Source organism: Enhydra lutris, unplaced genomic scaffold, assembly GCF_002288905.1.
Source record: "Enhydra lutris kenyoni isolate GAN:26980312 unplaced genomic scaffold, ASM228890v2 scaffoldscaffold2, whole genome shotgun sequence".
Taxonomy (NCBI): domain Eukaryota; kingdom Metazoa; phylum Chordata; class Mammalia; order Carnivora; family Mustelidae; genus Enhydra; species Enhydra lutris.
Window position 1 is genome coordinate 19,535,775 of NW_019154086.1, and position 26,319 is coordinate 19,562,093.

General features: G+C 44.5%; 1 protein-coding gene across 1 annotated transcript in view; it reads left to right on the forward strand.

The window, feature by feature from the left end:
* Window positions 1-26,319, forward strand: part of LOC111147583 (TRAF2 and NCK interacting kinase) — a 381,965-nt gene that overhangs the window by 261,068 nt on the left and 94,578 nt on the right. The window contains exons 6-10 of the mRNA XM_022503698.1: window positions 405-495; window positions 2,594-2,724; window positions 14,060-14,114; window positions 16,063-16,141; window positions 24,342-24,517. Of these exons, the coding sequence (XP_022359406.1) occupies window positions 405-495; window positions 2,594-2,724; window positions 14,060-14,114; window positions 16,063-16,141; window positions 24,342-24,517 (532 nt within the window). The remainder of the gene's footprint in view (window positions 1-404; window positions 496-2,593; window positions 2,725-14,059; window positions 14,115-16,062; window positions 16,142-24,341; window positions 24,518-26,319) is intronic.

Here is a 26,319-nt window from a genome sequence, read left to right on the forward strand (position 1 = left end):
TATAGATGTTCCTGTTATAAACTAGCAAATGCAGGCAGTCCTCACTTTTCATAGTACTGTTAGCTAAAACTCGTGCATGCCAGAACCACATCATTGTCCTCATGGGTTCGTTGCTACCTTAGATCACAGCTGATGTGCAAGCAGTTCATTTAACACAGCAGCGCACATTGCAAAGACTGCTTCTGTATTTCAGTTTATGTTGATCAATTACCTAGTTTAGAGCAGCACTATACACATGTGGAAGACCTGAGTATGATAATGAAGGTATCAAAAAGAAAGAAAGAAAAGAAAGAAAGTAGCTCTGGGTGAGTTTACATATTTTTGGGATCATTGACAACCCAAATAATTTATTTGCATCTTGGCTTACATTCTCCTTAACCCTTCTTAACTCTCTGTTACTCCAGGGGCTGAGTCATCTGCACCAGCATAAAGTGATTCATCGAGATATTAAAGGGCAGAATGTCTTGCTGACTGAGAATGCAGAAGTTAAACTAGGTAAGAACAGAATCCAGGGAGCGGAGGAATCAAAGGAATTGATAGGATTATTTCAACAACTGGTTGGTTTTGTTGTTGTACTTCTTTTAATGAATGTAAATTTGTCACCATGAATTTGAAGGTCATTGTACTAAGGAATGATAGGAAAATGTTTCTTTGTCCATTTCAAAACATTTCTAAAAGCATTTGACAAGTGAACTGGTATACAGTATGGCAGACAGAACCATTTGCTTAATATGTAGAAATAATTCAGGTTTTCTCAAGCAAAACCCTTTAGATTAGAAGTGGCTGACCTGGGGCGCCTGGGTGGCTCAGTGATTAAGCTTCTGCCTTCGGCTCAGGTCATCATCCCAGGGTCCTGGGATCGAGCCCCGCATCAGGCTGCCTGCTCAGTGGTGAGCCCACCTCTCCCCTTCCCACTTCCCCTGCTTGTGTTCCCTTTCTCGCTGTCTCTCTCTGTCAAATAAGTAAATAAATAATCCTTAAAAAAAAAAAAAGTGACTGATCTTGAAATGGTTCCTATATCTCACCATTTGTTTACTTTGTTGCTGCTATAAGAGAACAGCGATGACCCATTTTTTTTTTTTACTGAAAAATATCCACATTTAGACATATTTAGAATAATGAATTCCTACTATGTTCCCATATGTTTTAAGTTATATTTACATCGACTTCATTATTACCTAGGGCACCTGTACAAAAGGGGTGTTCAGTATTCCACTTTGAATGCATGCTGGTTATCCTACTTGCGTTTGCTGGAGTGATCAGAGAGGGAACCCTTTCCCTTGGTGCTGGGATTGTCCAGATAAGGCCAATAATTTCCCCGTGCTCCACAAGCCCCTCCACCTGCTTGGTATCTCTGAGTAAGAGCACGAAGTGACAGCTATCCGTAAGATACTCAGCTTGTCATCTAGAAAGGAGTTATCGGCCACATGATTGTTTATTTTCAAAGAGATTGAGATACGTCCCATGTTTATATCCCAAACAGTTGTTCTTGTCTTTTTGTTAAAATATATAATTTCCATTTTTTTCCTCAGCATTTGGGGCCAAACTTTCATCTCATGAATATTCCCTCTTAAAACAAAAACACACATTCCTTAGGGAAGGCGTGTGTGCGCGTGTCTGCGTGTGCATGTGCATATGTTCGTATGGACTGCCTAAATAATCTATCCTCAGAAGCTTCACTCATCACTGATTAACCATCACTTTTTGAGAGAATACTCTGTCGGGCCCTGTACACACCCCTTTATATCACAGCAGCTCTGTGTCAATCTCATCACCCTCGTTTTATAAATTTGGAAACTGAAGCTTAAATCTTGATCTGCTAGCCTCAGCTCAGATCACGAGTATATGGCAGAAATGGCATGCAAACTTAAGCAGTCTGACTCCAGAAGCTTGGCTCTTAACCACTTTCTTTGTATCCCCCAAGTATTCTCTTCGATGGCAAACAAGCTGGCCTTTGATTTAACACCTGTATTTGGCCCCTACGGGCCCTTGGTTTAACCAAATACAACATTTTGGGCTTTCCTTATTGGTATACTTTAGTCATTTATACATGCACTTTAAAAATAGACATTCACAATATTTAAAGGGAAGAAGCAACCCAAGTCGGCCATCAACAGATGAGTGGATAAACACAACATGGCATGTACATATGATGGAATATTCCTGAACCTTAAAAAGTTAGGAAATGCTGGCCCGTGTTCCAACATGGACAACCCTTGAGGATATTACGCTAATTGAAATAAGCTAGTCACACAAAGGCAAATACTGTATGACTCCACTTATATGAGGTATCTGTAATATTCCAGATTTATAGAGACAGAAAGAAGAATCGGGAGAGGGGAAAATGGGGGGTTATTGTTGAAATGATACAGAGTTTCAGTTTGGGAAGATGAGAATGTTCTGGAATTGCATTGTGGTGATGGTTTCACAACAATGCGAACATATTTAATGACACAGAATTATTACCATAAAAATGACTAAAATTGTGAATTTTGTGGTATGCTTATTTTGCTGCAGTTAAAAAAAAAGGCACATTCATTTTATTCACCATATAAGCATCCAAGACTTTATTCATTTATCTTCTCTTAAATAGTGGACTTTGGTGTCAGTGCCCAGCTTGATCGAACAGTGGGCAGGAGAAATACCTTCATCGGGACCCCTTACTGGATGGCACCAGAAGTCATTGCCTGCGACGAAAACCCAGATGCCACATATGATTTCAAGGTATGACTTCCTCTTCATTGTATCAAAACTGTGCCTCATGTCTCGTCCTGAGTCTCACAGTGGGAGAATTCTCACATGCCTTTGGGCCTATGATTAAGTAATCCAAAGGGAGAACTGAAAAACATTATTTGAATTTAAAATGATAAGATGCTCAAGTGAGAATCTTTTCCATGAATTCACCTGTTTTATCTGATTGCCTCTTTGTAAAAAATGTTGAGACCATTTTCTAGATTCTCTTGAACTTACTCTTGTTTCTTATTAGAAAATAGATTTCTTTTTTTTTTTTAATATTTTATTTATTCATTTGACAGAGATTACAAGTAGACAGAGAGGCAGACAGAGAAAGAGAGGGAGGGGGAAGCAGGCTCTCTGCTCAGCAGAGAGCCCGATGCGGGGCTCGATCTCAGAACGCCGAGATCATGACCTGAGCCGAAGGCAGAGGCTTTGACCCACTGAGCCACCCAGGCGCCCCAGAAAATAGATTTCTTATGAAAGTGTTGAATCACTGTATTGTACACCTGAGACTAATATTACACTATATGTTAACTTACTGACGTTTTAATAAAAACTTAAAAATAGGTAACAAATTTTTATTTTGATTATAGTTTACATTTTTAGCAAAAAAATTATATGTATATACATATATATTTTATATATATATTCGGAGAGAATTTTATTTATAAAGAAAGCCAATTTGTTGTCTTAGATCATCTTTTTCTGATTAAAAATAGACTTCCTCATTTCTCCATTGCTCAAAGTTTAATTATTGAAGTTTCTTTTTAATGAGAGCAAACAAAACAGGATGTTGGTAGCTACCTCATGTTATTTTTGTAGCCTATCATGCTGTTTCATTGAAATTTGATTTGCGGCTTGTTATTTTGTATCATAAAGTGGCAATTTGCCTATAAATTCCAGGCAGTGTTTAAGTAGATGGTGACAGTTGTCCCCTTCTCCAGGAAGCCCCCCTCTTTTCCATTTTACTAGCCAGTAATCAAACATAGTTTGGAGTTACTATCCCACTCATGGCTGCAATGTCAGGTGACATTATTGTCATGAATCGTGGCTGAAAGTTGAGGCGTTAAAATTGGAGGCAAATGGGATGTAGGAACTGTGGGTTTTCAGTACAGTAGATGAAGAGATACGTTATGCAGCGTATCTTTGTATAGACCACGGCACAACCTTGGGCCAGATCTAACACTACCCACGCTGGCTTCACAGATGCATGGACTTTTCACCAAAGTATTTTAGTGGTCACCTCCACATGCCTTCCTCTTGCAGATGGGAAACTGAGGCCAGAGGCCCTTGCAAGTGCACACCAAGTTACTGGGCTTCTCAGAGTTCAGACTTGAACCCGCATCTTCCAACTCTCTTTTCAGAAGATTACCAATATATTACCCCGCTCCTCTATGATGTACTCCTATATAAATCAACTTACCCACAAAACAGCTTCCGAACAGTATATTTGAAGAATTTCTCTTTTAAAGAACATTTTTAGTTCTCCACATGTGGAGTTATTATTGAAATCAGGTCACAAAGATGCAAACATTGCAATGTCTTCAGGACCCAGTATCTCAGGGCATTGACAAAATCATTTGCCTCTTTGGAGAAATACGAGCTGAAAGTCTAAAACCAAAATAATCTCCTGTAAATGTCTTCCTCCTCTCAAAGTTAGTCACTGTAATAACCTGACAACAATCTGTCTGAAAACAGCTGCCAAGTTAAAAATTAATGTCGCCAAAATAAATGTCATTTATTTCAACTGCTAATGATAAGCACATTTAAATAATTTAATTTGCAGATCCCTTCAGAGGAACCACTAGAAAATATACGTCCCAGACCAGATATGTGTATCATAATTGACTATAAGTAATTCTCCAAACAATAGTTATACTTAACAAGCGCTAACTAGTTTGCATCTGGGACACAGATATTTTTCACTGCTTTATAACATACCATGGAGAATCAGGGTGTTTCAAACTTTTACCCTTGGTTTAGCCTTCTAACTATTCTTAGTGGCTGTACTTTATGTGGGACTTCTTTTCGGTCACTGTGACTTTGCCATTTTCAATAAAGTAGACGACAACTTCTGTTTGGCGAAGCCAAAGCTTAGAATTATACTGATATGATCCTCTTTCCTCGGATGAAGGCTAAGGAATATAGTTTGGGATCAGTGAAAGAATTTGGAGCCCAATGCATAATTCTAGGTGTGAACAAAGTCTGGTGTCTGAGTAAACACGGGGGGATTATGAAGCACAGGGTAAGTTCAGAGGTACTGGAAGGTCCATGTGACTATAGAAGTATCCTGAGGCATTAATAAACTGATGATTAATTTCAGTGTCCTTTATTAAAAAAATAAGGAATCCTGACGAAAGAACCCGTTCACTATATTAGTCATTTACACCTTAGTGAGAATTACTTTATTAGGATTGTTATGAGTGCAGGTGGTATGAGAGGCGGAAGAAGCCATGGCAAGAATATGAGACTCACCAGTCATTGTCATGGGTACAAGAACGGGCAGAACAAAAGGGTGAATTAGGAAAACTGGGCAGATAGGAAGATTTATTTCAACTGCCTCACACCTTTACAGTGAACCAGAGAGGCAGTGATTCTGGAAATATAATCTTTCTACTTCTTTCTTGGCACCAGATTTTATCCTTTTTTCTGTTCACCATTCTTAGGAATGTGGTCTGTCACCAGGAGAAAACTTGACAATATGTTGCCTTTCAAAACTGTTTCTTCATTTACTCAGCACCTATTTATTAAACACCCACCACATGTAAAGAATGAGCCAAGCTGCATCTGTCCATGCAGTCTCTGACACACAAAGTCCATTTGCAGCCCCGTCCAAGTTCAGGTGTTTGGTACCATGCCTCCCTGGTCCGTTTGACCCAGCGTTATCTCCCAGCCTCAGAAACGTGTGTCAACACTTTGGGCTCTCATGTGCTGTAGATCTTTCCACCTAGAGGGTATGTTTGCAGTAAAAGATGACTTGAAAGCCACCAGGTTTTGTTAGATTTCACAAAAGCCCTTCCTTGAAAATACAGACCAATGTAAGAGAAGAATATAATTTTATTATTTGATTTATTATTTATTGATTATCAGCTACTATATGAGATATCTTGAGATATCTACTATTTAAGATACCTTCAAAGACTGCTATAGATTTTTCTAGAAACTACCATAATTCAATAAAAGAAAGGCCTCTGTAGGAAGGTAGTCCAAAGAGCTCATGCTTTTCGGTGCAATCTGGTTTTGTCTGATACCTACCAGGCATGGTAAGTAACTGATTGGAAATAACCCCTAAGGAGGAACACCAGAATCTCATATGCCTGGTGTGTTCACTTTCCCCTAGAGGCCCTTCCTTTCTTGTTTTCAGAAATTCTGTCAAAACACTTCAAGCAAAAGGAAAGGTTTCATTTCCCTGATAAGTGTGTGGGGCAATAATGAGAGCTTTCTCATTTAATAACAAGCATTCAAAGATTTAAAATTAAGAAAGCCGTTCAAAATTCCTAAGCTGTTTAAATTGTTATTTTTGAAATTTGAATTTCAGTTCAGTTGGATGGGAGTTGTCAAGGGTTTTATCGTCCCGTGGATCTATTGCTTTAACAGAACTACTCACACTAATAAAGTTCTCTGCAGCCAAATTCTCAGCAATAGGGAACTGGTGGAGTGAAGCCAAGAGCATCTGGCCAGTGGAATACCATGCAGCCATTTCAGCAATGGGGCAGCGTGCGTGCTGAAGCTGGACAGATCCCAAGATAGAGTGTTAGACGCTAAGAGCAGCTCACGGTGTATAGAGTACACAACATCTAGTCTTACTAGTCCCTACCCCCTGGATATATGATGTGGGAATGGAGAGCTTAACATTTTTATTTTTTTTTTATATATTTTATTTTATGTATTTTTTTGTTCTGCGCCCCACCCCCCCACCCCCAATAAACTGGCCTTGCTTTTATGTTAAATTAGTAAAGAAAAATCCAGTGAAACAGCATAGCCCCTCCCTCACCCCCCCACTCCCGCCCCATCCTCTGGCCCAACCTGCACTAATGTTGTGTTAGTCACCTCGAGTCTGCTTACAGGACTTTGCACACAGGTGCCGTGGATCATTGGCAGCCCTGGGTGTCTCCTCCGGGCTCAGGTGAATGTTGTACTGGGGCTGTGGAGCGAGCTCGAAGGCTCCCATGTTACAGATAACTGGCTTTAATCAGGCAGGCTGAAAGGAGAAATCGTGACTCGTCGGGCGTCACCAAGATTCACGCAGGGTGTGATGGGAGAGGACATTACTCAGATTGCAGAATGGGGTTTACATTCCCAAGTGAGGCCTGGCCTCTGTCTACTGCTGAGAGTCAAACAACTCCCCGCCCTTATTCGGAAGGAGGGAAGGATGATAGAGATACCATGTTATTATCACCCGTAAAAAGCTGACGTTCCTATGAAATGCGTTCCTATGGCTCGCTCCATGCTCCCGTCCACCTGTCTAGAAGTCCTCGTTGAGACACAGCAGGACCCCCCTGTCCCCACCTGCATGTCCCCAGCTGGAGGTAATAAAGCTATTCTAACATTTCCCCTTGGGTCAGGTAACAAATGTGGATGAACGAGGCCCTGAAGATTCTTGCCCTCAGTTTGTTTTATGTGGGAAATGGAATTATTTAAATCGCTCCCTCTTCCTGAACATCCTCAGTGACCCCCAGTGACCCAACCCCTTGGCTCTTTACACAGAATGTAGAATATATAAGTGTAAGGCCTAGTGAATCAGAGTGAAGCTTTTGAAGTCAGACAGGACTGGTTTACAATGTAGACATTGCTCCTGTCTGTTACCTGGGGAAGCTATTGAAACCTTCTGAGTCTTCATGAAATGGGAAGAATAGATCGTAGATCACAAGGTTGCATTAGAATAAAGTGAGCTCACAGCTACAGAGGAACGAATTCGGTGCCTAACACTTGGAGCTCCTCGACCTATTATAGTTGATATTTGTGCTTGTGTGTCATAGGAAGGTACTACTATTTGGGGTCATTTTTTTTTTAACCGAAAAAAGCCAGCAACATCATATGAGTCAAACCTCATATTTGTATGACACACCTTTACTTGTCTGCTTATGTTGAGTCAGAACCTGCTTCTCCATAACTTCTACCCCTAGGCGAAGGTGCTTCCCTTAGGGCTCGCACCCAATAAATACAATTCCGTTTTTCTAGCTGGAGCATTGCCACAGAGAGAATAATAATACGTCACAACAGAAGACTGTTCTCTGGTCTGTGAGACTTGGTCAAGTCCACTGTCCTGGTCGTGCCTGTTATTACGCTGTTGTCTGTCGGGTCTAGACTACCTTGCTATCCTCTGCTTTGGGATAATGGCACTAGCACTCAGTGAACCCCTTTTCTGCCTGTCCATCTGGCTTTCCACAAGGCTCTTCCAGGAAAGGGAGCCCACAAGGCCGGAGGAGGTGGGACATGCCCCTTCCCTCTGCTTCCTGTAAGACGCCTGCATCATCTCAGTGACTTCGCTGAGAGCCGTGACATGACAGAGCTCACTGCCACCATCCCTGACCCTGGTGGGCTGGCTGCACTGCTGGTCAGTGATAACAATGCCAGTGTTTGTGCAATCTCCACTCTTTGCATTGCATTGTGTTAAGCACTGTGTGTTTATATATATAAATATCACCTTATTGAGTTCTGGTATTAACTCTGCCAGACAGGTGTTCTCTTCCCATTCTAGGTCAAGAAATGGGTTCTGAGGAGTTAAGTGGCTTGCAAGCTAGTTGTCAGAGCTGAGAGTCAAATCTAGGTCTGTCTGTCTGTCTAGCAGGAGCTCTTTCTGCCTCTTCATGCACAGGATGGGGGAGGGGAAAGGAGCAGGGGCTCTTTACTGTGCCCCCATAACCCTCTCTTTCCCTGTGTAATTGGTTGACCCATCTGCAAGTGTCCTTTTCTTCATGGGTTGGGCAGCCGAGCCCCAAAAGGGATGCTCTTTGGCTGTGTTCAAGTTGCCTGCCTGCCCGCTGACCACCCCCACCCCACACCAGCCGGAAGCTGCGTGCTCACCCCTGCCTTCTCAAGAGGCACTAGAATTTGTCTCTGTTCCATTTGTAATGCACACAGGACTGGGCTATTAATCATGCCACAGGCCAGGCTGCACAGCGCCTCTGGAATAATGAATTACCCAGCTCCTGCCAAAATGAGTCACACCATGGCCACAAAGGAAACTTATCTCTCCCTGACTCTCTCCCCATCTTGTTCCCCCCTCTTCCCTTTCTCATCTCCTGTGATCTGTCTTGCCAATTGTAATTGGAACATTTTCTCCCGTATTTAAGTTCTGAAGTGTCTTTGGGACTTGCTAATGTATCCAAAGGCTTAAAACAAGTCCCGTCAAGGACGTTTATTGCTGTCTAGCATGGGCATCTAAGCGTAGCTTACAAGCAGCTCTGCGTATATATGGCCAGGAATATAAATGTGCCTTTTGGAAAGGAAGAGAACCCCAAGGGGGAAAATGTGTGTGTGTGTGTGTGTGTGTGTATTTTATATAATATATAATACACACACACACACACACACATACATACATACATTTATTTATTTATTCCTAATGATGATATCAAACAAGGGCTTAAAGAAGAAGCAATTTCTGGCCTGGTCATGTGACAGAGGTTGCACAGGACTTGGGAGGGTCACACCCTCCCAAGGGATTGTTTTGGGACTTAGGGGGGAAGCTGCCTAAGAGGGGATCTGAGGTGATGTGTCCTGAATAAGAGAAATCTCTCTCTTCCCTAACTTCTGCTGCTTCATTTGGGGGTAAACCAGGATCACCTAACAACTGGGACCTCTCCATTTTTCTACTGAGAGAATTTTTTCCCTCAAATTATTGCTGTCTACATATTATCACTAAGGAAGGTTTTTGGCTGTTCTTATGTCTCTTTACATCATCAGAAGTCTAGAGGCAGGCCGTCCAGGGTTGGTGTAGTAGCTCATGGATATACTCAAATCCAGACTCCTACCATTCTGCCCTGTTGTAATTAATTTGTTGACTTACTGCCTCACAGTTGTAAAATGGATGCTGTAACCCTAGATATCATGTTTTTATTCAAGGCACTAAGAAGTGGGAAAGAGTTGTCAAGACATCCACTGTGTTTGTCACTCATATCAAGAAAAACAAAAGCTTTCCCCAAAGCTCCCAGAGGATGTCCACCAGTGTCTTATTGGCCAGAACTACTTCTCATCCTTACCTGTCCTCCTTAGCTGCAGGGGAGTCTGGGAAAACAAGCTTAGCTTTCCTGCGCTCTGAAGTGGAGGCAGCAAGGGAAATGGGGACTGAAAAATGCTTGTGGGGTTAGCCAACAAACAAGGTCTGCCACAACCAGAGAGAGGGGACTCCTAGAAGAATGTGTTGGGCAAGCACAGGCAGCTTACCTAATAGTGGAGAAGAAGGAAATTCATATGCTTGAGCTTTACCGTGGGCCCAAGACTGTGCCGGGCAGCAGACCCATGTGCATGCATGTCCCAGTTAGCTCTGTTGTACACTGAGCAAGCTAAGCTCTGAGCAGTGTTCTGCGGGTAGTTAGGAACCTGGATTTGAATGCAGGTCCATCTGACTTCGAAGACTATTCATGCTGCCTCTGGGAAGTTGAAGCCTATTTCCTAGCACTGGTTTTTCAGGTGCCTCTCTGGATCTTAGCAACTTCGTTGAGTCTCCAGCACCTTCATTACCCGTAAATGAAGTAGGAATTTGGAACAATTCTTTTATGGGCCCCTCATAAGTTTTACTTATAAGATGAATATTCGGGCTTTTATGTTGTGATGACAGTTAAAAGAGAAGTGACCTGGGGGACAGGAGACCTGGCTCTGCTCCAAAGCTGGTGCTGAGTTGCTCTGTGGTCTTGGGTACATCCTTTCCCCTTGTCTGTGAAATAGAAGGTGGGAGATGCCCTACAAGGAATCTAACAGTCTTAGGACACACGTTTTGCCCCTTTCCCTCATGCGTCTTTCATTTGTTCGTTCATCCAACAATTATTTCTTTTTTTTTTTTTTTAAAGATTTATTTATTTATTTATTTGACAGAGAGAGATCACAAGTAGATGGAGAGGCAGGCAGAGAGAGAGAGAGGGAAGCAGGATCTCTGCCGAGCAGAGAACCCGATGCGGGACTCAATCCCAGGACCCTGAGATCATGACCTGAGCTGAAGGCAGCGGCTTAACCCACTGAGCCACCCAGGTGCCCCCAACAATTATTTCTTAAGTGCCTACTGTGTGCTGGGTGCTGCTCTGGGTACTTGGTATAAACTAGGCAACAAAACAAAGATCCCTGCCCTCATGGATCTTGTGTTATATCCAGTCTGTGTGCGCTGGGGGCCGGGGACACAAACAGTAAATATAACACGGTATAGATTAGGAATGAGTAAATTACACAGATGTGAGAGGGTGATTCATTCTCTGGGGCACAAAAGTGGGAAAGGGGACGGGGTCTGGCAGGGCCTGAGGAGATAGTCAGGGGTCTCCACTGAGAACATGGCATTTGAGCAAAGACTTTACAGAGAGGAGGATGTCAGCCAGCACACAGTTAGGGTCGTGGCCGCAAGCAGAGGGGAGAGCGAGAGCAAGGACTCAGAGCCAAATGTTTGCCTGGATTTTCTGCATGATTTTTCCCCATCTGAGGATTGGCCTGGAGCTCTTCTCTCCTGAGCCCTGTCATTTCGAAGTGTTGGCCTTCAGTTGGCTTTCAGACCCACTCAAACTTCCAGGAGTTGAACGCCACTTAAAGTTGACCCTCCTGTGGCCCTTAGGAACAGAGAGCCTGGCCACCGCCTCTGAATTTGTACCTCATTGCACATGAGAGAAACACTTGATTTCTGGAGATAGAGGGAAAGTGATAGAACCACCAAATCCTAGAGATATTGAGATCCTATCAAAATAGCACAGCCTACCATCTCCAGTCTATTCCTGCTGTGTTTCCTGTTTAATACCTCCTGTACTGTGAGTGACTCAGTGGTTTTTTTTTTCCTTAATTTTTTTTTTTTTTTTGAGAGAGAGAGAGAGAACAAACAGGTGGGAAAGAGGGTTAGAGAGAGAAGGAGAAGCAGATCCCCTGCTGAGCAAGGAGCCCGATGTGGGGCTTGATTTCAGGACCCCAGGATTACAACCCGAGCTGAAGGCAGATGCTCAACCGACTAAGCCGCCCAGGCACCCCTGACTCAGTGTTTCTGTCATGTTGTCAAATGATTATCTGTGTTGATCAACCCTAAAGCCCCAGGTAGGAGAGCGTTGTGTTTTCTGCTTTACCAGTTACTGCTCCTGAGTCAGTGCACTATAGGGGCATGGGCTTTCCCCATTAGCTGCAGTGGGCCTCCCTAAGCAAGGCCAGGAGCCCCCAGGAAACCTCAGTCACTTGCTGGGCTGTGCAAACATGTGTGTATGTGTGTGTGTGTGCATGTGCATGTGCGATGACAACTTTGAATACATCTTGAAATGTAGCAAAGAAAAAGAACAAGAGTTGCCTTCTTGAGTTGTGTTCTAAGCGGAAAGGTGACTTAGGATCTGAGAACAGTGATATCGTGCAGGTGTGTTATTATCCCAAGTCAAACTGAGAACATGTAACATGTGAACTGATTGCTAGGCTCATGAATTAAAAGAATCTCCCCTTAGTCCTTTTAGAGGGTTAGTGTGTGTCCCAGACACCCACTCTAAAGTAGATGACACTTCAGGCAAGAGGCTACACCCCTCCCCTGCAAGAAAGCCCCTGTGGGCATGTGCGGGTCTCCATCGGGATACTGAGCAGAGCTGGGTGTCACTCACAGGGTGCTCAGAAGTTTAGTTGTGGTAAATGGCTCAGCATGGATTTCATAGTCCCTTTTCTAGGTATATCTCCTTTCTTGTGGCCTTGAAATTTGTTTGATGGGAAGAACAAGGAAACTTAACTTTGATCTCTGTAATCTGTGAGAGGTTAGAGGAGAGAATTCAGAATGACATGCAAAATGCAGGATATATTGAAAATGAAAGGAAGGTGAGAGTCTTCATCAGGATTGTAGGCCATTGAACCTAATTTCTCATTGTATGACCTTACCCAGTGTGCAGGGGCATTGAAGCAGCAAGCTTCCTTATCTGGTTTCCCCCTTTTTTGATTTGCTCCCTCCTGTGCAATCCCTAGGGACAACTGAGCCATAGACGCAGAGAGGAGGAGAAGCATGCTATTGCAGACTCAGATTGTACAGGAGGGGGTAATGGCATGAGTCTAGAAAATTCTGACAAGAATGTAAAAGTCGGTCTTACCATAAGAAAGAACTTAAGGGTACAGGCTCTCTGTTTTGCATATTGCCTACTTACAAGATCGAAGATATTGTTCATTCATTCAACAAACATATCAAGCACATGCCTGGCTCTGTCCTGGGCACTGGAGATTATCAGTGAACAGCACCACCCAACAGTTTCCCTGTCCTCATCTTATTTGGTTAAACCGTCTGAAGTTGCTGTCTTCGTAGGTCAAAGACAATCCACTAAGTACACATCTACTATATGATTCAGCCATTCTACTCCTAGGTGTTTACATTAAAGAAATAAAAGCCTATGTCCATACAAAGACTTGTACGTGAACATCCGTAGCTGCTTTATTTGGCATAGCTCAGACTGGAAACACTCCAAATGTCCATCCACAATGGATAAACAAATTGTAGTAGGGATAGCCACGGGATGGAACAGCAGTGGCAGTAAAAGGGAATGAAGTACTCCCACACACTGTCCATTACATTCCAGAGAGAAAGGGAATGATTGAATGTCTGTAAAACTTCAGAAGATGCAAACTAGCCCACAGTGACAGAAAGCAGATCAGCAGTTGCCTCAGAGCGGGAACTGGGTCAGGGGACAGCAAGGGCAGGAGGGGAGATTTCGAAGGAGCAAGTGCAACGTTTTGGGGGTGCTAGGTATATTTAGTGCTGATTGTGGTGATGGTTTCCCAGGGGCAGACGCCTTCACACTTGCCAAATGATACACTTGAAGTATAAGCAGTTAATTCTATGATAATTATACCTGAATAAAGGTGTTAAAAAAAAAAACAGTCAAATCATACCAGTTTCGTATGGTTTGATACACAGATAAATTTTGGTGATCAATTAATTTCTAAAACCTCATATTCATTTTTCATATATTTACTGAAAATCCGCGGTGTGTCAGATCATACCGTGAAAGATGCTATCCACAAAAAGTAAGAAAAAAAAAAGGCCACTTTTAAGCTTCCTAGGTGAAACAGGTCTATAGAGGATTGGCTTTCCTGCAGGGAGTTCTGGAGCCGTTAGCAGCTGAAGCAGCTTCCTCTCGGTCTCCTGCATTTGTGATGTGTGTGCCTTCGTCTCTTTCAGAGTGACCTGTGGTCGTTGGGAATCACCGCTATCGAGATGGCAGAAGGTGCTCCCCGTAAGTACCCTCCTCCGGGTGCGATCTGTCGCGGGGCTGCTGTCCGCGGACCCTGCGCCTTCCCTGCCAGGTGCCCGCGAGGCTTTCCTTCCGCTACGCCGAGCCCGGTGTGGGTTCGAGCCGGCGCGTGGAGCGGGCAAAGTCGTCTTAGCTCCGCCAGGAATCCGTTCGTTTTGGAGCCGCGTGAGGATCTTGTGTCGGGAGGGGAAAGAAGGAAAGGGAAAAGACACTCGGGAATGTGGGTTGACAGATCCCGCGCGTCCTTGATTCTTGATCTGCTCTTTACTCGGAGCAGAGCTGGGGCCGACCCGCAAAGCCCAGGAGCTCCAGCGCAGCACGAATCAGAGCCGGTTCTCAGCGCGCGATTACGCAAACCCTTGTACTCGGGTGCTCTCCCTCCTCACATGATACTGCTGTTCGGATCTTTAGGTGTGAGGCCGAGTGGCCGGGGCTCGGGCCGTCGGGGACCGTCGGAAAGGCCTTGCGCTGTGGCGTGTCGGTGCTGCGGAGCGCCTCCAGCAGCCGCGTGCTGCCCGTGACCTCGGGTTCCGGGGACTTCCCTGCAGGAAGCCGGCTCACCAAGGGTCGGGCTGCTGGTGCGGCCCCCGGGGCCCCGCTCCACCCCACAGCCAGTGTCCTAGCGTGGCAGGGATAGAAGGCAGGCTTTTTTCTCGAAGACACAAACTCTCACCCCTCAGGTCCACCGCTTCCTTTCCTCGGTCTAGCACACACTTCAGCTGCCTTGTCTGCCTCTTGCTTTCACTCCGATCAGACTTGCAGAGCAATGAGACAGGTGTGCCAGCCGGCCCGGCCCCCTCCCCACTGCCTTTCAGGCAGGAATTCTCCCTGGAACTATCTTCTCACGTGGTTAGTGCTGCCTTGGCCTCTGCTTTCCAGAGGACCTGACCCAAAACAGCCCCCTTCTGTGCCTGGCAGGTCATTCTGCTCATAGGGCTGTTTCTCTTCCCATTATCCTAGACTTTGTATTTCTCACTCTAGAGTTGGTAGAATTCATCTGTAGCGTGATTGATTTGGAGTGTCTGTTGACAAAATTCCCTTCATTCGCAATGCTAATAGGCATTTATGAATCAGAAAAATCGTATATTGCAGTCCAAAATATTATTCTCATATTATCATTCTTGATGAGTAGTAGAGGGGGCTAAAAATAAATGTCTACTTCCAGAATCCTTTAATTTTTAAGGAGACTATATTCTTACTCTGGGCAAAAAGGAAAAGAAAGCCCCAGAGGTTTGAGAAGTAAACTAGTGAAATATTTTGATTAAAATAAGAATGCGTGAGTGCTTTCTCTCTAAACCATAATGCTGTGTTTACAGGTTGAGATATTTTAATAACTCTTCTACCAGAGCCTCTTTGCCTTGATCTCTCTGTTCTTCCTGGGGCCAGTGAGCAAACAAACAAACAAACGAACAAAACCCAGAAACGAGCCTGTCATGAAACCTGAAAAGCCATGAGGATATATGGAAATACAGAGAGAAAGGTGTTCTGGTCTAGTGCTTTAGACTCTAAAAAATCTATGCGGATAGCACTGCATGTGTATGAACCTTCAGTGTGTAAGAAATGGCCCATCTAGCTTTCATTTTATGAGTTAGGCTTTTACAAATTAAGAATAACCTACCATCTCCATTGTGGTTGTTACCCTGATACTGTTTGCTCTGAATCTGAGATGGTTATTTATAGCAAAGCAAAGGCTTTGACCCTTTAACTTGGCTTTCTTACATATGAAATAGAAGTAGAAATGTTAACAGTGTACAGTTGATATGCAAATTTTATGAGACTTCTGTGATTCGACATCTGCTCTGTTGAATGTTCAGCACATAGAAGCTTGGCAGTCTTCTGACTTTGCTCACTGGGCCTGTGCGGCCTCAGAGCCGTTCGGTCTGGGTTTGGCATCCTAACCTGAGCTGGCCCTTGCTTTGGTCTCTTGCAGCTCTCTGCGACATGCATCCCATGAGAGCCCTCTTCCTCATCCCCCGGAACCCAGCACCTCGCCTGAAGTCGAAGAAGTGGTGAGTCTGGTCTTCTTCGGGGCTTTGCCGATCCTAGGGCAGGGTCTTCCTGCTATGCTCTCTTGGACGAGCTCAGATCCTTAAGTCCAGCTGCATGATGAGACCAACATATACCGAGACCTGGGGGGTGACTTTCCGTGGGTTATCACTCATCTTAAAGCATGTATTAAGTACCTACTATTTGCGCCACAAGTCTTGATCACCACACCGTCAAGGTGAGGAGCTAGTAGCTAAAGTGAGTCGTGGAACCCAAGTAATAACATGAAAGCTCTTGGATTTATCAGCCACCTAAGAAATAGCTTGCCTGACAGCTCAAGACATCTCATTAGAGAGGGTGAGAGTTCCAAGAGTCAGCCAGCCAGGTTGGCTGGCTTTTCTTCTACTCCTTAACATGGTAATTCCATTCAGTGCATGCACACACCTGGTAACATGAGGGATGATTTCACTGGTCTGTGCATAATTATTTGTAACATTTGTTTTTATTATCACTTTCCCTTTATGGCACATGATACTGGCTTCTTATTTGGGGCAGTGATACAAACTTCCCATTTAATAAAGTTATTCACATCAGAAATTGACCTAATTTAAAGAAAAATACCAAGTGGATACTAGGATGGATGATGGAAGAATCCGGTTAAAAGTTGTGTTGGTAGAGGGGCTCCTGGGTGGCTCAGTTGGTTAAGCATCAGACTCTTGATCTCAGCTCAGGTTTTGATCTCAGGGTCATGAGTTCAAGCCCTGTGTTAAGTTCCAGGCTGGGTGTGGAGCCTACTTAAAAGACAAACAAGCAAACAAAAAATTGTGTTGGTAATATACAACTGACTCGAGTTTGGGAAATACAGTTCTATAGGTTACACCAGAAGTTGCACTTTTGTGTGTACGTGTATCAGTGTCTTTGTACCTTATCACTGCGTAACAAAAATTCATGGCTTCTTTCTTCCCCCTGTGTATATGGTGTATCCTGATACCTCCCAATACATTCTTGAATCTCTGATTGCCCTGGCCTGGGGCCAATTCCTCGACCACTTAGGATCCCCTGTCTTTTTCTAGAGACATATTCTGGGCTGTTAGAGAATGAAGGCTCAAGACCTTTCTGCCCCTTTTCATACTCATGATCACTTCACGATCACCGTGGACTGGGACCGGGACCATTATGTTTCTCCCCTTCCCACCCACAACCTCACCCTCTGCTATACAGAGAGCAGTCTAAATGAAACAGTCACCTGGTAGTGACATAGCAACCCTGGTGAGACAAGAGAAAGGCACACGACACAGGGAAGAGAGGGAACCAGCCAGAGGGGACCGGCAGCCCCGAGTTGCCGAGGCCGGTGGAGGAAGAGCTTGAGGGTTGCTATTGGAAACGAGGAGCCCTGCTCTGTGTGAGCCAATCGTTCTCTCCCCAGCAACAGCCTTCCATCGGGCACCTGTACGGCACATGACCAGCAAGGCCTGGACACCCTGCTTCCTCCCTTCTCCTCAGAACAGGCTCCCTGGGAAAGAATTTGTCTCGGTTCCTTCCTAGGAAGCACCAAAGCCCTCTGCTAGCTTTCTGCTTGTCCTTCGTGCCAAGCCTCTCTGACCCCCATATACACACTGTATACAGTGGGCTTTACTTACCCTGTGCCCTCTCTCCCTTCCCGCTCCCTGCTCTCTGCTGGACAGATGTTTCCAGGGTTCAGCCCGCAGAGGACAAACTGCCATCCACACGTGTGTTACGTTTGGTCAGCACAACATGGCCACATGCCATATCTCGGGAACATTGGTATTAATTACCAACTTTTAGGAATCTGGGTACTGAGCACCACGTTCAGATTTCGGGCCTTTTGTGCAAAGATGAGGCACTACTGCCCGGCTGAGTGGCTCCTGCTTCTTTTAGGGTACCAGGTGACCCTTCTGCCCATTGCCACCTCTCCCGGGCTCTGAAGCTGGAGTCTGTTGGTCACTGCGCTTGTCCTGTTTTCCCCTTATCCTGGGCCTGCACTGCCCTTTGCTTGACCTCTCTGTTCCCTTAGCAGAGTGGATGAACAGCCCCTGCACTGCGGTTTTGGATTTTCATTGACCCCGCTCCCAAAAAGAGCAACTCTGCACTGACCGTGTTTGAGAATAAGGAAAATATAGGCTGACTTTGCTCCTTCTAACCTTAGACAACGGGAAATAATTCTGGTGGTGCTGCCAGGAGCTGAGTCAGTCCAGGGACAGTGAGGAGCCCAGGCCTCCATCTCACCCAGCCTCCCTGGCTCCGAAGGAGAGCCAGTTAGGAGTGTGAGTGCTGCGCGGCCAGACAGAGGGGAAATGACTTGGCTGTTTGAGAGAGTGAGTGGGAAAACAGAAGCCCTGGTGAAAGACTCTTTCTCACTCAGAACCTGGCCTTTATAAGATGGCCATGCAGCCCATCCACTCCGCCGCACCCCCACCCCCCCAATCCTTGCACTCCCTGCCCCGGGCCATAGGAAACAGGATGTGGCTCCCAATTCTCTTCAATAGAATTCTACTTTTTTTTTTTTTTAAGATTTTTTTTTTTTTTATTTGATGGAGAGAGAGAGACGGGGGAGCAGGAGAAGGAGAAGCGGGCTCCCCATTGAGCAGGGAGCCCAATGCGGAGCTGGATCCCAGGACCCTGGGGTCATGATCTGAGTCGAAGGCCTCAGATGCTTAACCAACTGAACCACCCAGGCGCCCCAGTGGAATTCAGCTTTTTAAGTGAAAATATGTAAGCGCTGCAGAGTACTTTCTTGAATAACCAGGTCCAAAGCGATTTAAAATAAGTTAGGGTTTGCTTTAATATGCCCTGGTGTTTGGGAGGAAGTGAAATATTTTAGCTGTTTTCTTTCATTTTTTAAGGGAGAGGATCCCTCTCCCTGCCCATCAAGAGAAACAAAACTCCAAAATGTTCTTTTCGTGTATTTTCTGGCTGATGAATGATCAGAGGAAGTACACTGTTCTCAGGGTGTATATCAAAGTACCGCCAAAGGGGGCACCATTGTGGTAGAGATGGGCCAGGAACTCTTTACAATAAGCACTGAGTTGAGGGTCATTTCCGACTACTTGCAGAACCTACAACATATGGGACATATAAGGCATATGTGTGTTGTAGACTCAGTAATTTCTGTGTGTGTGTGTGTGTGTGTGTGTGTGTGTAATACATATATATGTATATATATACATATATATGACATATATATATGTGTTTATATATAAACACATATATATATATGATCTTAACCACAACCCCCAGCCAGGTGCTCTGAGTCCTCAGTTCTGCAGCTCTAAGACTGAGGCTTGGGTGGGTTATGTTCCTTGCACAAGTCTGTACAATCTGTTAGTTTCCCAGGTTTGTCATCCCTGTTCTCTCTACTGGATCATCTGGTCTCTTAAGTTCAAGGTTTTGACTGATAGAGAATGGGTTACTGATCTCTTAGTTGAACATTATTTTCCTGTGCCTTAATATTAGGAAAAGAAAGGCAGGAGCGCTGCTCTTTGCCCCTTCATTGTTGGCAGGGGGCGTTGGGGGAAGTACCCACTCACCAGAACCTGGCGCTTTCTTCCCCCCCCATCAGCAAGACAAGGAGAGGCCTCAGTGCTGAGCAAGTCATGTGGCCAGGGCTCCCGTCAATGCCCAGGTGGCCCAGCCATTCAGTAATTAGGTCTCTGGGAGGATTTTAACCTCAGCCGAATTAGAGGCCAAGGATGCTCTCAGCCCCTGTCTCCATGTCACCATGGGCAAATGAGCGGTGAGCTGGGACTCCCATTTCCTCCTCCTGTCTCTACACATGGCCAGACTCCACCCCCATGGGCCAACCATCTCCTTCAACACAATTCCTCTCCTTTCTCTTCCCACCATGCTCACCCCCGCTCCCCGGCCCTACCCAATGGTACAGTTGCCCGCAGGAGTTTCTGGAGAAACACGGGGATAACTTCATTCCTGTAAAAGAGGGTTGGTCTGTTTCTTTTCCCATGCTCTTTCAATATGACGATTCTACACAGGCAAAGAAGTGCTTAATGGTGATCATTAGAAAAATCGTAACTGCTTCCGGGCGTTAATACAAGTCTGATGAATCACTGACCTCTACCTCTGAAACGAATAATATCTTATATATTAATTAATTGAATTTAAATTTTAAAATTAAATAAATAAATAAAATGAAAAAATACATCTTTAAAAAAAAAAAAGAAAAATCCTAAGCGCCTGTCATTGGAAAGAGACATGAGGTTCCTTGGCCCAGCACATTTGTGCTCCAGATGAAGACCAGAGGCCTGGTGAGGTGAACTCGCTTAGCCAGGCTCCCAGGCTCCTCATTGCTAGATTCAACCTAGAACCCTTGCCTTCTGCTTTCACTCCAAAGCTTATAGTCCCTCCTGCTATTTTATGAGACACCAGTTCTGATTCCTGGTGGGTTGTCAGGCACTGTTCTTTGTTGTTGTTTTTTTTTTTTTAAAGATTTACTTATTTATTTTTGAGGGACAGAGCAGCAGCACGGGCAGGGGGTACAGAAGGACAGGGTGACAGACAGAGAATCTCTAGCAGACTCCTTGTTGAGTGTGGAGCCTGACGTGGGGCTCCATCTCACAACCCCGAGGTCACGACCTAAGCTGAAACTGAGAGCCCAACGCTCAACTGACTGTGTCACCCAAGCGCCCCAGACACTTTTGTTTTTTAAGAAATGACAAAGCTATTTGTGTGTGTGTGTGTGTGTGTGTGTGCACGCATGCGTTTGTTCTAAATGAAATAATAATAATAGAAAGCAAATATCAGAAAGTACTTCAAATCAACTGAATTTGCTAGTAGTAATGTGACTTTGGACTTCGTTAAAATCAAAACAAAAATTACTGCACAGATTTTTTAAATTAACCTTTTTTGCATGGTCTCCTTGGAGATAATGGTACCGTTGACTCTTCCTCTAGCATATCTAACCCAAATATATATGAAATAATTCCCTTTAAGAACACTACACTATTTGGTTCCACAGAGGTTGAACTTCAAATTTCTCCCTCCAGCCCTAAAGGCAGAGAGATTCCCGTTGTTTAAGCCTGGTGATGATCAGACTTGCTGGGACCTTGTCAACACAGCGATGGTAACAGTCGCAACAACAGCAAACATACGTACAGGTTATGATGTAACCGGCTCAGTGCTAAGTATTTCACATGCGTTCATTCACTGATTCATCACAGCAGACTTTTGAGAGAAATCCTAACAATATCACCATCAGCAACCAGGGAAACTGAGGCACAGAGAAGTTAAATAATCTGCCCAAAGTCACACAGTTAAGTGATAGAGCCCAATGTAGAGAAGAAGTGTCGTTCTGGGCAAATGCAAATTCGAAAGCTCAAACTACATTTATGGAGTCCCAGGATACCGAAAACTTTTAGCCAGACTGGTTATAATGATTAATGTGATAATCTTTCAGACGTGTTTAATTCCTCGAACACAATTAAATATATAAGCCAAAAAACTCCAGGAAGATAAAGTGTTTGATGAGGCTGGTTTTAGATCCGGAGCTTCCCACTGTAAGCACCAAACATGAACTTCTGTGTCTCCAGGCCAGCCCTGGGGGAATCAGTATGATTAATCTTGGGCATTTTTTAAAAGAGACAGAACTAAATTCCCAGTGCAGAGATGCAAACAATAAAGTTATATAAATGTACTTTAAACCTGTTAGACCAATCGGGAAACAGTCAAGTGGTGTGCAACTGAAGGGAAGGGTTTTTACTTTTAATTAAATGTGTAATTAAGCATATTGATTCTTTGGTCACACTAACTTAAATAAGAGCCAATGAATCTTTCTTTGAAGACTGGTTTTAAGGAAGTATTATTTTCTCTTCAAACGATACCATTTTTAAGAAGACATGAGACATGAGAAGACATGAGACATTGAGAAGACATGAGCTTTGTAGTCCTGCACATCTTGGCCCAACCTTTGGATGCAGAGTTATTCTCCTGAATATCTCTGAAGGTCCCTTCCCACCGGAAGAGGTGGCGGAAGGAGGGCTCCGTACCGCAGTTTGTTCTGCTGAACTCTGAACACACCCTCCTCCTAGAGATGCCACTGCCTTGTTTTAGGCATCAGTATTGGGGAATGGAATGTACAGTTTTTCAAACCTGGATCTCATGTTTAAATTGGGCGTGATTTCTTTTATTTAGCACCTTCTAATTAATAGTTGAGCACTTTATAAAAAGAAAGCACTTCCTTCTAGTTACAAGCAGGAAAAAAAAAAAACCCTTCATTTGCATTTCTCCTGAATATTTAACAGCTCCCTGTCTTAATTTGTTTTTGTTTTCATGTTCTCAATACTGATTTTTCTACCAAGAAAAGCACCGTGTGGAATTTGTCTGTTTCCTCATACGGGTTAACCTTGTTCTCTTCAGGTTATTCCTCAGGCCAGCCCGTTAGTCCATGAGGCTTCTTTCCCACAGTCGCTCCTTAGAGGGTGTCACGTTTGTGCCTCCACGATTTGGCTGGTGGGCCTGAAAAAGAAAGCGTATTCAACACTGTCTCCTCTCCAAACCTCCCTTCCTGTCCCTCACAAGCACAGATTGGAAAGTAGCCATTTCGCACACTTGTCCGGAACTCACATCTGATAACCATGGGGGCATTCATTTGTTCATCAAGCATCTGGGGGCAGGAGGGGTGGTCTGGCTAGAGATGACTCAGGCCCACGGGACACTGGAGACCGCCAGTGTGGAGGAAGCCGGGGGCCATGAAGGACACGCAAGAAGGTGTCTACAGTGTCCACCCTGTTACTCCTGTTTTTCACAGTCCACAGGGCGGCCGGGGTGACCCCAAGCATAGCCGGGTGCATCTACTTCTATGTTAAATAATTTAAAAGCTTGAACTTAGCTTAGAAATTTGGGGAGGAAAAAATTAGGAATAATTCAGTCCTTTAAAATCACGGAATAAGATGAGAAACTGCTTTGACCTGTGCCGAAGGGGAGAGTGGTGCATCTGTGAGTGGCCTCTTGTATTTGAATTTTAAATAACATGCCTACTGTTGTGTTCTGCGTGACAAGGACAGCTTTCAAGCCTGCAGTCTGTGCGGAGGGCCTGCTGGCCAGCCCAGGCAAACGGGCTCCTGGGATCCGCTCGTGTTACTCCACAGCACTCCACAGGAGGGCGACGGAGAGCACAAAATGGATTCCCTCCTCCTCTGAGCAGAGTGGGGCAGCAGAGAGGGCCACCCGAGTTCCCTTAAGGCCTCTGAGGGTGATATGCCAAGCTGCCAGTGGAACACACCGGAAAGGCATGCTATATAGTCGTGAAGTAATTATTTATGATGCTGGACAATTTCTTGGAACTCTTAATAAGAACATGCATGCCCAACTCATGAATCACAGCTAAAGTCCACCATTGTTTCTACCACGGTGTGGACTTCCTCCCCTGCTCATTGCCATGGTGTCTCTCGCCAGCTCTCCCCTGCCCTTGGCCTCTCTGGCACAGGGCTTATCTTTGAGGAAATATTGCCTTTCTCGAGGGAGATAAGTGCGCTTCTGGGTATGAACTTAGTCCCTAAGTTCCCAAGTCCTTAGGTTGATAACAAACATACACATACACCCTGTTCTTATTAATTAGAGAGCAAAGTGCAAAAGTAATTTTGAAATCACCAGTTAGAAAATTTGCTTAACCAAGTTCATTCTACCAAGTAAGAGTCTTTCTTGTTTCTATAAAATGTACTCTTCCTTACCTACCCAACCTTGATTTTGCTCTCCTCCGGCTTGCATTTTCTGCCTCATCTAGACAGCTTACCTCAGTGTCCCCCGATGTGTAGTGTGCTCAACCCCAGCCTTCGTTTTTCACCCTTTCCTGCCTCCCTGAACTGTCTTCCCAGAGTGATTTCCTCTTCCTTCTTTAAAGCCCAGCTCAGGCTCCCTTATTACAACATACCTTCCAGATATGAGTCTCACCAAGGTCCTTCTCTTCTCCGAATCCTTTTGGTCTCGTGTGTGATATTACACATAAACTGTGCAAAAATGCTCTTATGTGTGTAACTCCCATACATTGCCTGAACTGTGTGCTGTTGGTGACAGTGGCTTTGAGCCCCATTTTGCCTAATAAAGTTCTAGACCTACTCTGTGATTGGTTGATCCCTGTGTTGGCTAATGGAACCTATTTTCTTCTTCTTTTCATGGTCATGTTTTAGAAAATGGAAGTTTGCTTTTTCTTTGGATTATCTTTTTATCTGTGGGTTCCTCTCTTTCGTGTGGCAGGTCAAAAAAATTCCAGTCATTTATTGAGAGCTGCTTGGTAAAGAATCACAGCCAGCGACCAGCAACAGAACAATTGATGAAGCATCCATTTATACGAGACCAACCTAACGAACGACAGGTCCGCATTCAACTCAAGGACCATATCGACAGAACAAAGAAGAAGCGAGGAGAGAAAGGTTAGAAGTACATTCGTATCTCAGCAAAGGAAACAAAAGAGGGAGCGGGCCATGGGCTCTCGGTATATTTCAAGGTGGCCGTGGGGGTTTCAGATGGGCCTGCATTATTCTTTCGTGTGAAGGGCTGCCTCTGGACTCGCAGCCTGTAGGCATCAGTGGAGTGAGACTGTGAAATGGAATCTTCATGAGAGGGCAGAACTGTAAGGAATATTCCCTTTTCCAGGCACTGACAAAAAGTCATGTTGAGTTATACTATGAAGTGGTTTAGTATGACAAGTGATTTTCTTAGTTCAAACGAATATTCATGTTGTAAAAACTAAAAATTGACAGAAGACTACCTTAAAAAAAAAACACTTGGTTGACATTTTTCTATAACGGCGGTCTTCAACATATACGTTTTTGTGCTCCGAGGCTTATTTCAAATTTCAGAAATCAGAACGAAAAGAAAAAAAAAAAAAAAAAAAGTCAGAACGAATTTTCTTAGAGTCACAGGGTTGCCAGACTTGGAATAGAGAACATTAATTGAAACTTGAGCTAGAACATCATCTAATGCACTTCTTTATTTTATAGAGTCAAAACTCTTATCTCTTATGGCTCTTGCTGTTGTACCACACTGTCTCCTCAGTGTGTCAGTGGAAAGGACATGAGGCAAACTTGGAGCCCTGGGACTGTATCTTGGTTGTTTGAATAGAGACTCAGACCTCCTTATCTAGCAACCTGACTACGGAGAAAGCTCACATGGTCTGGGGCAGGTTTTACGCCTTGGTGGGTAGGAAGTATGGAAGGTTGAGTTATGGGGAGGAAAGGGAAAGATCCAGATGATAGACAGGTTGAGTCCTCCCTGCGTGGAGGCAGGAGGAGCAGTGGGGATGGGGGAAAGGAGGGGTGACACTGAGGAGACATTATAGGGCTGGCGAGATGAGCACTGAGCATGTGCGGAGTGGAGGGGAAAGGGAAGGCCAGGCACCAAGGGCGCGAGGCACTTGGCCATGTGCTTTTTCTCACTTCTGTCCTGGACGCCGTTCTCTGTCCTTTCTAAGCCAGATGGAGCACTGGAGGGTGGTGGGCAGCACAGGACGGAGGGCACTCCCCTTTTATTTGAATTCCCCTTCTTTGCTTCTGCAGGAAATATGCGATCAGGTTCGACTCAGGAGATTATGAGGCTAAGCCAAAAAGGAGGCCCATCACCTGAACTAATAAAATAGTGTATGTCAACTATACTTTAATTAAAAATAATAATAATAATAACACTCTTAAATGTTTGGGGACCAAAGTATTTTTACTTCAAGTACTAAGTAGAAAATGAAGCTTCATTGGCTATTTTGATTGAACATAAAATTTTTACAGCCCTGGAAAATAAATACATAAATAAAAATCCCAAACAAAACAAAAAATGAAAATAAAGGAGCCCCTTCTCCAGTTAGTCGTGGGCGGAGAGAGATAAGTGTCTGTTAGAAGTTGCTGGGAGGGGAATTGGAGGAACCAGGAAGAACCAGGCATGAGAGAAATAGGTAAATCAAGATCAAAATATTCCAGCACTGGGGCGCCTGGAGGGCATGGTCAGTTAAGTGCCTGAGTCTTGATTTCAGCTCAGGTCATGATCTCAGCGTCATTAGATCGAGCCCTGTGTGGGGCTCCATGCTGAGTGCTGAGGGTGGGGTCTGCTTGACTGAGGGTGAGAGTCTGCTTGAGACTCTCCCTCTCCCTCTGCCCCTGCTCCTCCCACCCCTGCTCCTCTCACCCCTCCAAAAAAAAAAAAAAAAAAAGGTCCAGGACTGATTTTTCATCAAACACGTCACCAT